The sequence below is a fragment of the Pleurodeles waltl genome, chromosome 1_1, assembly GCF_031143425.1.
Source record: "Pleurodeles waltl isolate 20211129_DDA chromosome 1_1, aPleWal1.hap1.20221129, whole genome shotgun sequence".
In the NCBI taxonomy this organism is placed as follows: domain Eukaryota; kingdom Metazoa; phylum Chordata; class Amphibia; order Caudata; family Salamandridae; genus Pleurodeles; species Pleurodeles waltl.
Window position 1 is genome coordinate 907053264 of NC_090436.1, and position 15236 is coordinate 907068499.

The following is a 15236-nucleotide window of genomic DNA, read 5'->3' on the forward strand; positions in this document are numbered from 1 at the left end:
GAGACGGCGGTGCCCAGCGGAGCGGTGCTTGAGAGGAAGGGCCCAGCGGAGCGGTGCTTGAGAGGAAGGGCCCAGCGGAGCGGTGCTTGAGATGAAGGGCCCAGCGGAGCGGTGCTTGAGATGGCGGTGCCCAGCGGAGCGGTGCTTGAGAGGAAGGGCCCAGCGGAGCGGTGCTTGAGAGGAAGGGCCCAGCGGAGCGGTGCTTGAGATGAAGGGCCCAGCGGAGCGGTGCTTGAGACGGCGGTGCCCAGCGGAGCGGTGCTTGAGAGGAAGGGCCCAGCGGAGCGGTGCTTGAGATGAACGGCCCAGCGGAGCGGTGCTTGAGATGAAGGGCCCAGCGGAGCGGTGCTTGAGATGAAGGGCCCAGCGGAGCGGTGCTTGAGATGGCGGTGCCCAGCGGAGCGGTGCTTGAGAGGAAGGGCCCAGCGGAGCGGTGCTTGAGATGAAGGGCCCAGCGGAGCGGTGCTTGAGATGAAGGGCCCAGCGGAGCGGTGCTTGAGATGGCGGTGCCCAGCGGAGCGGTGCTTGAGAGGAAGGGCCCAGCGGAGCGGTGCTTGAGATGAAGGGCCCAGCGGAGCGGTGCTTGAGATGGCGGTGCCCAGCGGAGCGGTGCTTGACAGGAAGGGTCCAGCGGAGCGGTGCTTGAGATGGCAGGGCCCTGTTCAGCGGTGCTCTTCTTCACCGCGGGCCCTGTTCAGCGGTGCCTATCTCCACGGCGGGCCCTGTTCAGCGGTGCTCTACTCCACGGCGGGCCCTGTTCAGCGGTGCTCTTCTGCACCGCGGGCCCTGTTCAGCGGTGCCTTTCTCCACGGCGGGGCCCTGTTCAGCGGTGCTCTTCTTCACCGCGGGCCCTGTTCAGCGGTGCCTATCTCCACGGCGGGGCCCTGTTCAGCGGTGCTCTACTCCACGGCGGGCCCTGTTCAGCGGTGCTCTTCTGCACCGCGGGCCCTGTTCAGCGGTGCCTTTCTCCACGGCGGGGCCCTGTTCAGCGGTGCTCTACTCCACGGCGGGCCCTGTTCAGCGGTGCTCTTCTGCACCGCGGGCCCTGTTCAGCGGTGCCTTTCTCCACGGCGGGGCCCTGTTCAGCGGTGCTCTTCTGCACCGCGGGCCCTGTTCAGCGGTGCTCTTCTCCACGGCGGGCCCTGTTCAGCGGTGCCTTTCTCCACGGCGGGGCCCTGTTCAGCGGTGCTCTACCCCACGGCGGGCCCTGTTCAGCGGTGCTCTTCTGCACCGCGGGCCCTGTTCAGCGGTGCTCTTCTGCACCGCGGGCCCTGTTCAGCGGTGCCTTTCTCCACGGCGGGGCCTTGTTCAGCGGTGCTCTACCCCACGGCGGGCCCTGTTCAGCGGTGCTCTTCTGCACTGCGGGCCCTGTTCAGCGGTGCTCTTCTCCACGGCGGGCCCTGTTCAGCGGTGCCTTTCTCCACGGCGGGGCCCTGTTCAGCGGTGCTCTACCCCACGGCGGGCCCTGTTCAGCGGTGCTCTTCTGCACCGCGGGCCCTGTTCAGCGGTGCCTTTCTCCACGGCGGGGCCCTGTTCAGCGGTGCTCTACTCCACGGCGGGCCCTGTTCAGCGGTGCTCTTCTTCACCGCGGGCCCTGTTCAGCGGTGCTCTACTCCACGGCGGGCCCTGTTCAGCGGTGCTCTTCTCCACGGCGGGCCCTGTTCAGCGGTGCTCTTCTCCACGGCGGGCCCTGTTCAGCTGTGCTCTTCTGCACCGCGGGCCCTGTTCAGCGGTGCTCTTCTGCACCGCGGGCCCTGTTCAGCGGTGCCTATCTCCACGGCGGGCCCTGTTCAGCGGTGCTCTACTCCACGGCGGGCCCTGTTCAGCGGTGCTCATCCAGCAGGTCAAGGGAGCCAGACCTGGCCTGGACTCCCTGCTCAGTCGCCCTCGGACCGTGACGTTTCTGGACCCTTCGGGGACGGACTCCTGGCCTCCTTAGTGTCCTCCTTCCCAGCTGGGATGTGGCATGTGGGGTCCACCTTCTCCGCGCTCCTGCTGCCCTTCCCTTGATGGGGCTCTCGGGCCCTTGCCTCCCCTAGATGGTGTGGGTGGTGAAGTGGCCGCACATTGCTCCTTGGGGGCAGCCCTGTTGGTCCTCGCACAGCGGCCCTTGTTTTTGCGGGTCCTCTTGCCGGGGGGGGGGCTGGACGTGTCCTTTCTGCTGATCGATGTGTCACTGCTGGCAAAGGGTGGGCTCCAGAACCCAGGCACAACAGTGACACCCGAAGCTGGGCTGGTGGTGGCTGCGGTGCTCTTGGGACTCTTTGAAGATGGATGGGGGAGCTCATCGGGGGGAAAGAGGTAAGAGTTTTTTAGGGCCAAGGTAAAGGGTAGGAGAAGTGGAGATGGAAGTGGAGGTAGAGGAGGTGGTTGTAGGAGAGTCAGGTGTGCTGTCATTGGGTGAAGGTGCTGGTGCTGTAGGCTGTCGTGAGGTGGATGGCTGTTGGGTGGGTGGCTGCCTGCGTTTGTGTGTCTTGGAAGAGGGGGTGACAGACACAGTGGGAGTGGACACAGGGGACGTGTAAATGGCAGTGGGGGTGGTGACTGCACGAGTGTGGACTGTAGTGGAGGGTGAGGTGGTGATGGAAGCACTGGCTGATGTTGGGGTGCATGCAGGTGTGAGTGTAGACGTCACAGGGAGGGAGGAGGGAGACGAGGAGGAGGGGGACACAGGGGTGGCAGTGGCTGTTGGCATGTCTGCATCTGGGTGTTGCTTGGGTGAGTGTTTGTGGGATCTGTGGTGCTTGTGTTTGGATGAGCTGCTCTTGGGTGTTGAGGTATGTGCAGGCTGGTCTGATGGTGTGGATGGGATAGGCTGAGGAACAGGAGACAGAGAAAGGCTGGAGGCAGTAAGAAGAGGGAGGCTGGAAACAGGGACAATGGCTGCCGTCAGTGCTGAGGCCAGAGCAGTGAACGCTCGTTGATGGGCAGCCTGACCCGAATGAATGCCCTCCAGGTACGCATTGCTCTGTTGCACCTCCCTTTGCACACCCTGGATGGCATTCAAAAGGGTCGTCTGCCCAACAATGAGCGTCCTTACCAGGTCAATGAGCTCCGCACTGAGGGCAGCAGTGGCAACAGGGGCAGGGGCTGAGGTGCCTGGGGCGAAGGAGACGCGCGCCTTCCTGGGCGAACCGGCACGGAGCGAAGACTGAGGGGCTGCTGGGAGGGCGGGGCTGGTGCGCTGGGTGGCGGCTGTACCTGTAGAGGCGGGGGGCACGGATGTTGCCGCCACCCCTAGGGAGCTCCCATCCGAGGACGTGTCGCTTTCGCTGCTCTCACCAGCGGTCCCCGTCGTGGTGCTCCCCTCGCCCTCCGGATCACTGGTGCCCTCGGTGTCTGTTCCTGGGCCCACCGGGGCCTTGTGTCCTGCAGCTCCCTCGTGCTCCGATGCCAAATCTCCTCCGCCTGATGATGCTAATGCACACATGCACAAGAAGATGAAGAGAAAGGGTGGGGGGAGAAAAAAGAAGACCAGGTTGAGTGCATGCAATGTCAACACCGTTGGCGGAGAGGACAGACACAGGTGCCTAATGCACTAAGCCGCGCATTCGGGATACACTACTCAGTACTACTGACTAAGACAACAGGCCAAGAGACGTCAAACGCGCACATGGGAGATGCTGGACCTTCAATGGCTGTACTTGTCACCCTACCGAGGTGGGGGCCGGGGGCACAGGGCCATGCCTAAGGGAGAGGACTACACTACAGAAAGCGCCCTGGCCTAATGTCACCCACAGCCCTCCTCCCCCACCCAGACGCCTCCACTGCGCAGAAAGATAGGAGAATGTGCTGATACTCACCCCCTTGTGTCTGCTGTGATGTCTTAAAGCGCCCATCCAATTCAGGGTAGGCCACCGCCAGGATCCGGGACATCAGGGGGGTCATGGTGCGACTGGCACCCGTCCTAGGTTGGGAGGCCATCCCCAGCAGTGTTTCTGCGGTCTTCCTTGTTCCGCGGCATATGTCCTCCCACCTCTTGCGGCAGTGGGTGCCCCGTCTGTTGTGGATCCCCAAGTTCCGGACTTCCTTGGCAATGGCACGCCAAATCTCGATCTTCTGATGGGCGCTGACCTATTTGACATGTACAGGGTGGAAAGGAGAAAATCATGAATGACCTGCATGTTAGATGTGATTGGCCCCCCCCACCAACTTTGCCATATGGCACATGCTCTCATCTGTCGGGCGTTGCACTCCTCATTCGCCCCCCACCCCACCAACTTACATCCACCCCAATCCACACAGGCATAGCCCATTCCATGTGCACCCGGTGTACTCACTTGTTGGTCTGGAGGACCGTAGAGTAGCGCATACTGGGGGAGGACCCCATCCACGAGCTTCTCCAACTCTTCAGACGTGAAGGCAGGGGCCCTTTCCCCAGTCGCAGCAGCCATTGTATCTTCCAGACCGAGGTCACAGCAGCACTTGCAGTATAGGTCCTCTCCTGTGGATGATCAGGTCTCGAGTGATTAAGCAGATAGAAAATGGCGGTCACGCCCGCGGCGGTGCGTACCGCGACCGCCGGCGCACTTCGTCATTGGCTCCTGAAACCCATAGGCTTCAATGTTAACCAATGCGGCTTTGCGCCGCGGTCTTCGACCGCCTACCGCCACGGTGTGCCCCGCCAGCGCATTGACCTCACATCCCATTGTCCCACTTCACAGGTCAGGCAGCCGCCATTTCAAGGGCCTACATGGCTTAATTTTGACTGCGACACACAGGCCTAGGCCTTGCATTGCCACACATACACGCCTTTCAACCCATTGCCATTCTTTAACTGTGCAAGCTGTCTGTACGTACCTGTGGTTTGGCTGACTCTGTGCTCCATGTTGTCCTTCCTAGGCACCGTCCGCTGGGACTTGCGATGAGAAGGAGGAATCCTCGCGTGTACCGACCGCTGGTGGACCTGTCGACAATGGAAGAACGCCATATAATACTTCGATACAGACTTGACCGTGCCACTATCCATGAACTGTGTGCCCAGCTGGAGCCAGCCCTGATGTCCCCCATCCGCCAACCCACAGGGATTCCCCCTCTGGTGCAGGTTTTGTCAGTCCTCCATTTTTTGGCCAGTGGGTCATTCCAGACCACAGTGGCCATGTCATCTGGAATGTCTCAGCCTATGTTTTCTAAGATTTTGAGCAGAGTGTTGTCTGCCCTGATGAAACTCATGCGGAGCTACATCATTTTCCCAGAGGAGGGTGACTTGCCTACAGTGAAGGGTGATTTCTATGCCCTTGGACATATCCCCAACATCATTGGTGCCATTGATGGGACCCATGTGGCTTTGGTACCCCCAAAAGACGATGAGCAGGTGTACCGAAACAGAAAAAATTATCATTCGATGAATGTCCAGGTGGTCTGTTTGGCTGACCAGTACATCTCCCATGTAAATGCCAAGTTCCCAGGGTCAGTGCATGACGCGTATGTGATGCGAAATAGCAGCATCCCCTATGTGATGGAGCAGCTACAGAGACAACGTGTGTGGCTAATAGGTGACTCTGGTTACCCCAACCTGCCGTGGCTACTGACCCCAATGAGGAATCCCCGGACAAGGGCAGAGGAACGCTACAATGAGGCCCATGGGCGTACTAGGAGGGTGATTGGCGAACCTTTGGCCTCCTGAAGGCCAGGTTTAGGTGCCTGCATATGACAGGTGGATCCCTAATGTACTCACCAAAGAAGGTGTGCCATATCATCGTGGCGTGCTGTATGCTTCACAACCTGGCTTTGCGACGCCAGGTGCCTTTCCTGCAGGAGGATGGTCCAGATGGTGGTGTTGTAGAAGCCGTGGAGCCTGTGGAGAGTGAAGAGGAGGAAGACTCAGAGGACGACACAGACAATAGGGACAGAGTGATACAACAGTATTTCCAGTAACACCCAGGTAAGAATCACCCACGCCATTTCACAATTGCTTCTAGCCTCCTGCATCTGTACTTTCTGTAGTTCCCACCAGATCTTTTGGGGTAATTTTTGATTTTCCCTTCCCTTCTCAGTGCTGTATGACACAGTGCCTGACTTCTGCTTGGTTTGCCCATGAACTACAGCGTATTGACATTGGTATGTTGTCATCACTAATTGACAGAACAGATATTGAACAGTAATATGTAATACATTTGCTAATAATACAGCATGACTCCAAACTGATTTGTGTGCAATATGTGATTTATTTACAGGGCTAGATATTGGTACATGTGATTATAAGGGTGATGGGTGGGGGTGGAGTAATGTCCATGGCAGAGTCCAGTTCTCAGTCTCACAGGTGCATTGTCCTTTTGCCTGTGGAAGGATGGAGCAGAGGCAGTTCATGGTTGGACAGGGTGGCAATGTGGGACAGTGGGAAGAGTTCAGGGGGTATGTCCTGCTGGCGGGGGTCTTGACATCCTACTCTGTCTTTTTTTTGGATCTCAGGCTCCTCTTACGGGGTGGTTGTTCTTCAGCAGGAGGTGGGGTTCTGGTGGCCTGCCGTGGTGTTGGGGCCTCCTGTCCACTAGCGCCGGCGGAGGTGGTAGGCTGTTCCTGGTCCGGGCTAGTGACAGGGGCCCTGTGTGGTGCCACATGGTCCCGCAACGCGTCTTCTATCCTGTTGAGGGCCAGGACGATGGTCCCCATTGCGGTCCTGATGATTCTCAGCTCCTCCCTGAACCCCATGTAGCGTTCCTCCTGCTGTGCCTGGATCTCCGTGAACCTGGCCAGTACCGTCGCCATCGTCTCTTGGGAGTGGTGGTAGGCCCCCATGATGGTGGTGAGGGCCTCTTGGAGAGTGGGTTCCCTGGGCCTCTCCTCCCCCCCTGTCGCACAGCAGCCCTCCGAGCTGCCCGGTTTCCCCCGGCCTCTGTCTCCTGGACGGTGTGCCCGCTCCCACTGCCCCCAGGTCCCTGTTGTTGTTGGGGTGTTGGGTTAGCCTGGGTGCCCTGTAGTGGCAGACACACCGCTGATTGACGTGTCCTAGAGACAGAGGCATGGGCCCGCTGGGTGGGAGCTGTGCTGGTGTTGGCAGAGGGGGTCGGGTCTGGTGTGGCCTGTGTCTGGGTGAGGGGAACCGACTGCCCAGAGGTCCCCGATGGTCCGGGCTGGTCATCAGGTTCAGTGTCGACAGAGCTGCTGTCCTCACTGTGGGCCTGTTCCGGGGGTGGGATGGACATTTCTGGACCCTCCTGGCTGGTGTGTTGGTGTTCGGGTCCTGCATGGGGTAAGAGAGTTTGGTTATTGTTTCTGTGTGTGCAATAGCGTGCGTGTTATGGGTGCCCTCGTCCCCCAGTGCAGGCATTCCCTTGAGGGAGGTGTTGTGAGGGTAGTTAGTGGGGGGGGGGAGTAAGTGCAGTGGTCATGCTTGGGTGATGGGTGTCCATGGATTGTGTTGGCATGCAGGAGTTGGTGTTGGGATGGGTGGGTTGTGCTGGTGAGACATTGTCAGGGAGGATGTGTGCTGGGGGGTTGGGGGTGAGGGTGGGGGTGTGGGTTGGCATGCTGGTGGGGTGGGGGGGATATAGTAGTTGAGATTGGACTTACCAGAGTCCATTCCTCCGGCTACTCCTGCGAGGCCCTGAGGATGCAGGATGTTGAAGACCTCTTGCTCCCATGATGTAAATTCGGGAGGGGTGGGTGGGGGTCCGCCGCCAGTCTTCTGGACCGCGATGTTGTGCCTGGAGACCATCGATCGGACCTTCCCCCGTAGGTCGTTCCATCGTTTGCGGATGTCCTCCCTATTCCTGGGATGCTGTCCCACCGCGTTGACCCTGTCCACGATCCGCTGCCATAGCTCCGCCTTCCTAGCTATACTGGTGTGCTGCACCTGTGAGCCGAAGAGCTGGGGTTCCACTCTTAGGATTTCCTCCACCATGACCCGGAGTTCTTGGTCCGAAAAGCGTGGGTGCTTTTGGGGTGCCATGGGGTGGTGTGGGTGAGGTGTGGGGTGGTGTATGTGATGATGAGTATGTTGGTGTGTGGTGCTTTGTGCTACTATGTGGTGCGTGTGATGGTGTAGTGTGCCTCAGTGTGTATTGCTATGGATTGTCTGCTGTGTCTCTCTCTCCTTCTCTCAGTAATTGTGGTCGTAGGGGTTTGTGGGTGATGTGGGGGTGTGTTTTATAGTTGATTGATTGTGTGGGAGTGGGTTGTGTATGTGTATCAGGTGTGTGTATTTGTAATTGTCCAATGTGCCTGTGTTTTGGTGCTGTGTGTGTATTTTGACCGCGGCGGTGTGTACCGCCAATGGAATCCCGCGTTGGAAAGCCCGCCGCGTTGATTCGTGGGTCGAAATGGCATGGGCGTATTTCTGTTGGCGTGACGGTGCAGGTTTGGTCATCTCCAGTTTATCGCTGCCCGCTGATGTGGCGGGCTGCAGTGGAGGTCGGATTTTTGGAGGTTTGGCCGTTGTGGGTCAGAATGACCGTGGCGGCTTTCCGCGGCCGCGGCGGTGTTATGGCGGTCTTCTGACCTGCGGTAAGCACCTTTTACCGCCGAGGTCAGAATGACCCCCTAAGTGTACACATTTTTATACTGGAACCACGATCAGTAGTGCAGTCCGAGCTTACAAGATTTCCCTAGAGCACTCACACTTAAAGGTTCTGCAATAATGAACCATAAATACAAGTTCGAACAGAACTAACATATGAGCACAAATATTACCTTAACAGCAGACAATAGCCTTCCCTGATCCATTATGTGTTACTGTAAACTGGCAGCCAAAGAGTTTGTTCTGCAGATGGTTGGTCCAACTGTACTAAGGGCAAAATAAACCTAAAAACCTTTTATTCTTGACCCCAAACAATATGCGTTAGGCAGTGGCCTATATGAATTCCTCACCCCTGTAATGAGCTTGCCGCTTCTGTTGTTGCCTTCGACCAGAGAGCAGTACTGAAACCGCGCTACTTGTTGAGACAGAGGAGCCAAAAATGGACATTGACCATGGTGGCTGAGCTGCTGTCATTCTTCTTGCTCTGAGTGCAGCATTTGATACTGTCTTTTACACAGTCTTATTACAGATGGTGGAAGATGTGGGGATCACAGGGACAGTATTAAAATGGCTCTCCTCATTTGTAAACAATTGCAGCTTTCAAGTTAGTGAAGGGCCATTTTTTTCAGCCACCCATAATTTCAACTGTGGTGTTCCGTAGGGCACATCCTCGAGCCATACACTCTTGAATCTGTATGTTCGTCCTTTGTCAGCCATTACCTGCTGCTTGAGTTCCTCCATTGCACCCTATGTGGACGACACACAGCTTATTGTTTCCCTAACTCTAAACACAGCAACTATTTCACAGAAACTTATTGTCTGTTTAACGCAAGTAGATGACTAGATCGTGGCCAGCTGCCTGAAGTTAAACGGCATTAAAACAGAAGTCTTGGTGGTCAGCAACAACCAGTCCCTCCGCAACCAGATCAGCTGACCTTCCTCACTGGACGACAGTCCCTCCCCAGGCCAGGAAGTTATCTTCCAGTGGCTTTGGCCTTGTAAGAGCTTTATGGAAGACGCTTAGTTGGTTACCTGTCGTCAGACGGAGAGTGGTGATTCAAGGCCTCATTTTATCTCGCCTTGGCTACGGGAACTCCCTCTATTTGGGGAGTCCAATCTTAGTTTTCAAAATACTTTATTAGATAATTTGGAATGCCGTGGCTCGGAACCTCTTGGGTATCCCCAAGTTTCAGGATCCCTCTCCGGCACTCAACACAACACTGGTTATCCATCAACAAGAGGATTCAGTTCAAAGCGCTATGCATGGTCTATTGTGCAAGACATAGAACTGTTCCTCCATTCTCCACCAGCTGGTTAGCCCTTATCTTCCAAATAGGACTCTTAAGATCAGTCTACGCCTTCTTTGTATGCCCTAGATGAAAAAGGCCAGATGCTGGAGGTATTCTTGTCCCCAAGCTGTGGAACACCTTGCCCATCACTCTCTGATCAAATGATAACTTACTTAGCTTTATGAAACAATTTGAGATTCATATATTTGCTTAAGGTCTCAGAGCCGAGCCTGACGAACCTTAGTGCTGGGAAGCTCGTTAGGTAGGCATGCGCTTGATAAATCCCAATGATGATGATCATATGTATGGACAACATCACAGAAGAAAAGGTAGGGGAAAATGGTCACATGGGAACTAGCGTCTTGATTCTCTGATCATCTTGTTAAACATATGACAGCAGTTAACCAGCAGGACAAAAGGCATCAGAAACATGATCCTCCACTAAAGACCACATACAAAAGCGTGTTTTGTGATAATTAACAGAAATGATGTATATCAATAGTAACTGTGATTAAAAAATATTTTTAGGTACAAGAGGTTTTATTTGCCTTCCCCATGCTGTAAAGAGAGTCTTCAGTGAAACTACAAAAACTGGCACTGAAGGCACACCTAAAGTTTCATCTTCCGTTCTATTTCTTGTGGTGGCCCATCAAAGATTGGCTCTAAATTTTGAATTCTTTAATCTCCAAGTCAAAGGCTCTGTGTGAAATGCGTTCCATTTTATATGGATGGTCACGGCACCCATGCTCATGAGGGTTTTCAGGGTGATCTAGATGTCACCACCAACAGATTTCAACTCTGTGAGGGAGCTACGGGACTGGATTTGCAGCCACTCGCCCAAACTGAATTAAAAAATGTCCATGATCACTGGGAGCAGAACCGACCTCTTGACTCCCATTTGCTAGCACCCTAGATTAAAGCCATATTCCGTGCAAACAAATATTCACTTTGGAGCTCAAGTAGATAATTTGCCTTTCAATGCACGTGTGATGCCCATCAATGGTTTGTGTTTCCAATTTTACTTACATTATGCTGTGACTTACATTATGGCTGTTGCTGTGCCGCGATTATGTCAATTCTTTATATCTGATACTTCCAAAATTCCATTAAGATGCATTTACAGAGAAGTCTAAAACTTGACTCAGATGTATCTGCTGCCATTTGGATCATGCCTCTCCTCTGCTATACGGCCTTAGCTGGTCCCCCACTTTAAAGAGGGCTTATTCCCAGGTTCAAAGGGCCATCTTATATTGCTTGATGAGTTTCTTCATCTCTTCCAGGATAATCTTTACAGCCAGACTTCACTGTCACTGTTCAGCAAACATGGGCCTCATTGTGATTTCTGGTTTCAGGAAGGATCATACTTATATGAGCATGTCTTCGTGACATTCACTTTGTTCCTAATTATTCGTAAACAAATTAAAACATGGCTATTCTGATTTGCAGTGGTGCCCTATCTCGAAGTGCTAGGAAATGTTATTTGATCCTCGTGTACCCTATGATTCTCATCATCATCACCACGCTAATTCCATGAATGTAAAGAGCACATTTGTATTAATGAATGGAAGAGATAAACCAGATTTTCTATCACTGGTCCAGCAAGAGCCTATTAATGCTAAAAGAAATGCGGCTAGCACAATAACGTTTAAAGCAAGGTGGAACAATCCAGTGCAGCGCACCCGTGCAAGTTCCTTGATCTATGCGGCTAATGCACTTGTGACACACTACATATTTTGCTAGCTTGAGCTTGGTGGCAGCCTGGAGCTGCTGGGAAACAGCACCACCTGAATTTAGTGATGCAAGAAAATGTATTTAGAAGTTGTGTACTGTACGCTAACCACTGTCATGTCAATTTCATCGCTGACCAGTATGTTACCTAGTTATTAACCATACGCTACTTTGAAAGATGAGTCATTACTTTTTCAGAGTATTCGATAAAAATCAAGATATTTCTATCTTGTTTTATGCTTAGTAAGGGTTTATGGTTAAATCAAAAACGGAGAAATTAGAACTGATCTCTATAAATCAATGAACTATAAAACGAGCCAAATGTATACCATCCAAGCCTAGATTTATCAACATGTAAGCGAATTTTAAAAGGAGCACTGGCTAAGCCAATAACACCAGCATTGGCTGCTAGCATTTTGGATTTGGTACCACTAGTTTTGTTTTGCCATGGTTTTTGTAAAACTGGCGGGACTGCTGGGCAGTCGGCAATATTAAAAAACAGATGTCTAAAAGCAAAAAATATGTATCTAATCTGAAAAAGCGCACATTGCCAATAGTAGTCCCTGGCGCAGAAGGGAGCTATTTTGTGTGCAAATTAGCTTCTTGTGAAAGAGAAAAATGCATTCAATGACAGTTAACACTGCCAGGGATTGAAGTGGGCTCACCTGTTGCTCCATGTCGTGTGGTGTAGTGTGCAGAAGAAACAAACGAACAGACCACTGGATGAAGTCAGGCTGCAAGCCCCTAAAAGTAGGTTTTGTTTATTATTTTAGTAAACGTAAACGATTTTGACTAACTCCAGACCTAAAAAATAATAAACACTTGGTTGCCTGGTGCATATCAGCAGCCACTTTTTCGCAAGATTCAAATATGAAATAAGAAAGGACGGAAGCACTTACCTTGTACAGGCCAATGCCAGGGTCAATAAGAAAGGTCCGAGCAGATGTGGATGGCTGAGTGAGGGGCATGGTGGCTCTAACTGCATTCTTGTTGGTTGCATTCTTTGGATATGGACTGACATCACCTTCCTTCTTCTTCAAGAAAGCAGGGGAGTCCTCTGACTGAGAGCGAATCAGCAGCTGCACTATGTCGTTAAGTCCAACATTGTAATCAAATAAGGTATGGCCATCTTCCAACTGTGAATGAAAAAAATGGAGGTGATATTTCTTACAGCAGCTATGTAAAAATTATGGTCTCAAGCCACAACTACCTACAAAAAGGACCTCACCGCCTATCCTTCCTTACTGCACTCTACAGGCACACCCCACCCCGGTGTTAGACGCTTCATTTGTTGTCGATAGGGGCTGCTCGTCTGACGACAAGCACACTGTGACATAGGGCCTGTACGCTGCAGCAGAATATTTGTTTCCTACCAGTGGTCTGACCAACCACTGGAGTCACAACTGGCCCTAACTGGGCCAATAAGTCAATTTTGGACAGATCTTGCCAAGGGAAATATACAGTTCTATCTGCCATGAAAAAAGAAAACCAAGCACACACTACTCAATGCTGCCCCTTGTGTCTTTGCAAGCAAATAAAGTCAATATTGTGGTCCCCAAAAGTTAGATTTTCTACACTTTTTACGTTTATCACATAATTTTTGTAAGTTCAAGTGTGTCTTTTTAGAGACTCACATGCGGTTGGAAGTGTATTACATACACTCTTAGGTGACAGTAGTCGTACTTGCAAGTCCACCTTTGTGTCCGAATTGATACATCTATACATTGTGAATGCCGGTGCACAGCTGTAAGCTGCTGCTCTGCAGAAGTGCATTAACTGAATAGTTCCCAAAGATTGACAGAAGGAGCGTATGGCCTTCTAGAGCGTGGCACTGGTCTCGCTAGTAACTGTCTTCTAGCTTGTGCGTAACAGAGTTGTATGCACTGTTTTGTTCATCTAGCAGGTTCTTACAGATGTCATGATCCTTTTAGTAATTGTCTTTAAGAGCTTTTATGTCTTGTGTAAGTTAGATATTCCAATATCTAATGGGTGCACTTTCAGCATTTGCCAGAGATTTTTTAAATAAATTAGGTAATTTGATTGTCTGAGTAACAGGACAATATCAATTCACTTTTCATACAAGTCTTGTATATGTTCATAAGACCACCATCTTACCATTATGAGAAAAAGTGAGAGGTTTGTTGTTTTCACACATTTTTGATAAAGATATAATGATAAAAAGAAAATTAACATTGATATATGACGTGCCAAGATTACATTGGTCCACAACATTTAAGTTTACTTTTAACAAATTCTGGATTTAAATAAGTAGATTTGCCTGTAACCAATGCGACCTTATATAAAAGACAATAAAGAAGAATCTGAAATTGAGTGAATGGAAGGATGAGAAACAGAGAAAGCAAAGGAAAGAGTGTAACCTTACAGGCTCTTCCTGAATTTTTGAAGATAACATGCTGACTTGGATGACTAATGTTCATGGTTTTAAATGTGGATAATAAACTGTTAAAGATTGGTGTATGCATAGCCACTGCTTGTGCTACAGGTTTCAAGTTAAACTAAAATGTGGATAACACTTTTAAACTATATGTTGCCATTTGTGCACAAGCATCAAGTCCTTTGATAGCATATTTGGAATACAATGACAGCATTATATTAGGAAAACATACACAAATGCTTGACCGCAGTATGTTTATATAAGCTAGAAAATTAAGCAAGAACGAGAAGAAATAGGTATATTTTTCAGAGGTATGAACACTCATCCTGCAATGCTCCCCACCATTAAATGCCAGGTAACTGATGTATATTTGAAGGGATTGTGCAGCATAATTTTAAGTGGTTGTTAATTATGTGAAGTATGCTGGGCAATTGAGAAACAATCTTTTTTTGATACCTCTAGGGCTTCTGTGTTGCACAATTCACAAAAGTATATATTTGAGGGCACTGTATTTAAACTGAGTTTCTGAGCACCTCATACAGATCTGGATCAAAGTAACCCTTTTTGCTCCCTGCCTCCTCCCAACCAAGTTGTGGTTCCTAGCAACGGGGCTCAACTTGGGCTTAGCTTAAGATCGCCCACTCTCTGACTCCTAGGGCTGCCACTGAGGCTAGGTGTCCTAACAACTAGGGCTTTCCCTCCCGTTCAAATCAATCGCTAGGGGCACCAAGCTCATGTATCCAGTAAAGGGCGACAGGTTAAGGGTGCTTTTTTTTTTTTTTTCCCCTCTCTCTCTCTCTCTCCACTTCCAGACCATCAATTAAACAGCTGCTTAACGTTGAAGGAAATAGCTGGCCTAGGGGATTAGCACACCTGGGTATACACTCTCAAAGACAACTTCAGAGAGACGATTGCGGCATTGCTGGTATTAGGTTCTATGGGATTATCAGCCCATCTATCAGCTCGAAGTGATTATCAGGCTTGGCTACAGCCCACCTACTGGACTCAAGGAACCTATCATCCTGGGTGCACACCACCAATACATCAACTAGAAAGAAATCCACCCAGGGTACAACTCACCCCCAGTCCCACAGGGAGAAGTCACTCCTGGAACAGAGGGCTGGCTTTTGGGTGATGCAGCCACACCTGTCGCTGACCTGGGAGGGGTGTTGTCTTTAAAATTAACTGATGGATTTAAGAACACCTGCTGCAGAGTTCTTTGTGTGTCCAGCAGTTTCATCCAATAATAAAAATGTTAGGATAACTCTGGTGATGAAAGTTCCTGCGGGAGATAGATCAGAGTTTTGTCTACTGGTAGTTTTGACTCATAAGGGTAAAGAGAGGGTTAATATGCCTGCTGCAAAAA

The 15236-nt window shown here is 51.4% G+C and overlaps 1 protein-coding gene across 1 annotated transcript in view; it reads right to left on the reverse strand.

Annotated features, from left to right (window-relative positions):
* UHRF2 (ubiquitin like with PHD and ring finger domains 2) overlaps positions 1–15236 on the reverse strand; it is a 690531-nt gene that overhangs the window by 618257 nt on the left and 57038 nt on the right. Inside the window, exon 2 of the mRNA XM_069230126.1 lies at positions 12375–12611. Within this exon, the coding sequence (XP_069086227.1) occupies positions 12375–12611 (237 nt within the window). The remainder of the gene's footprint in view (positions 1–12374; positions 12612–15236) is intronic.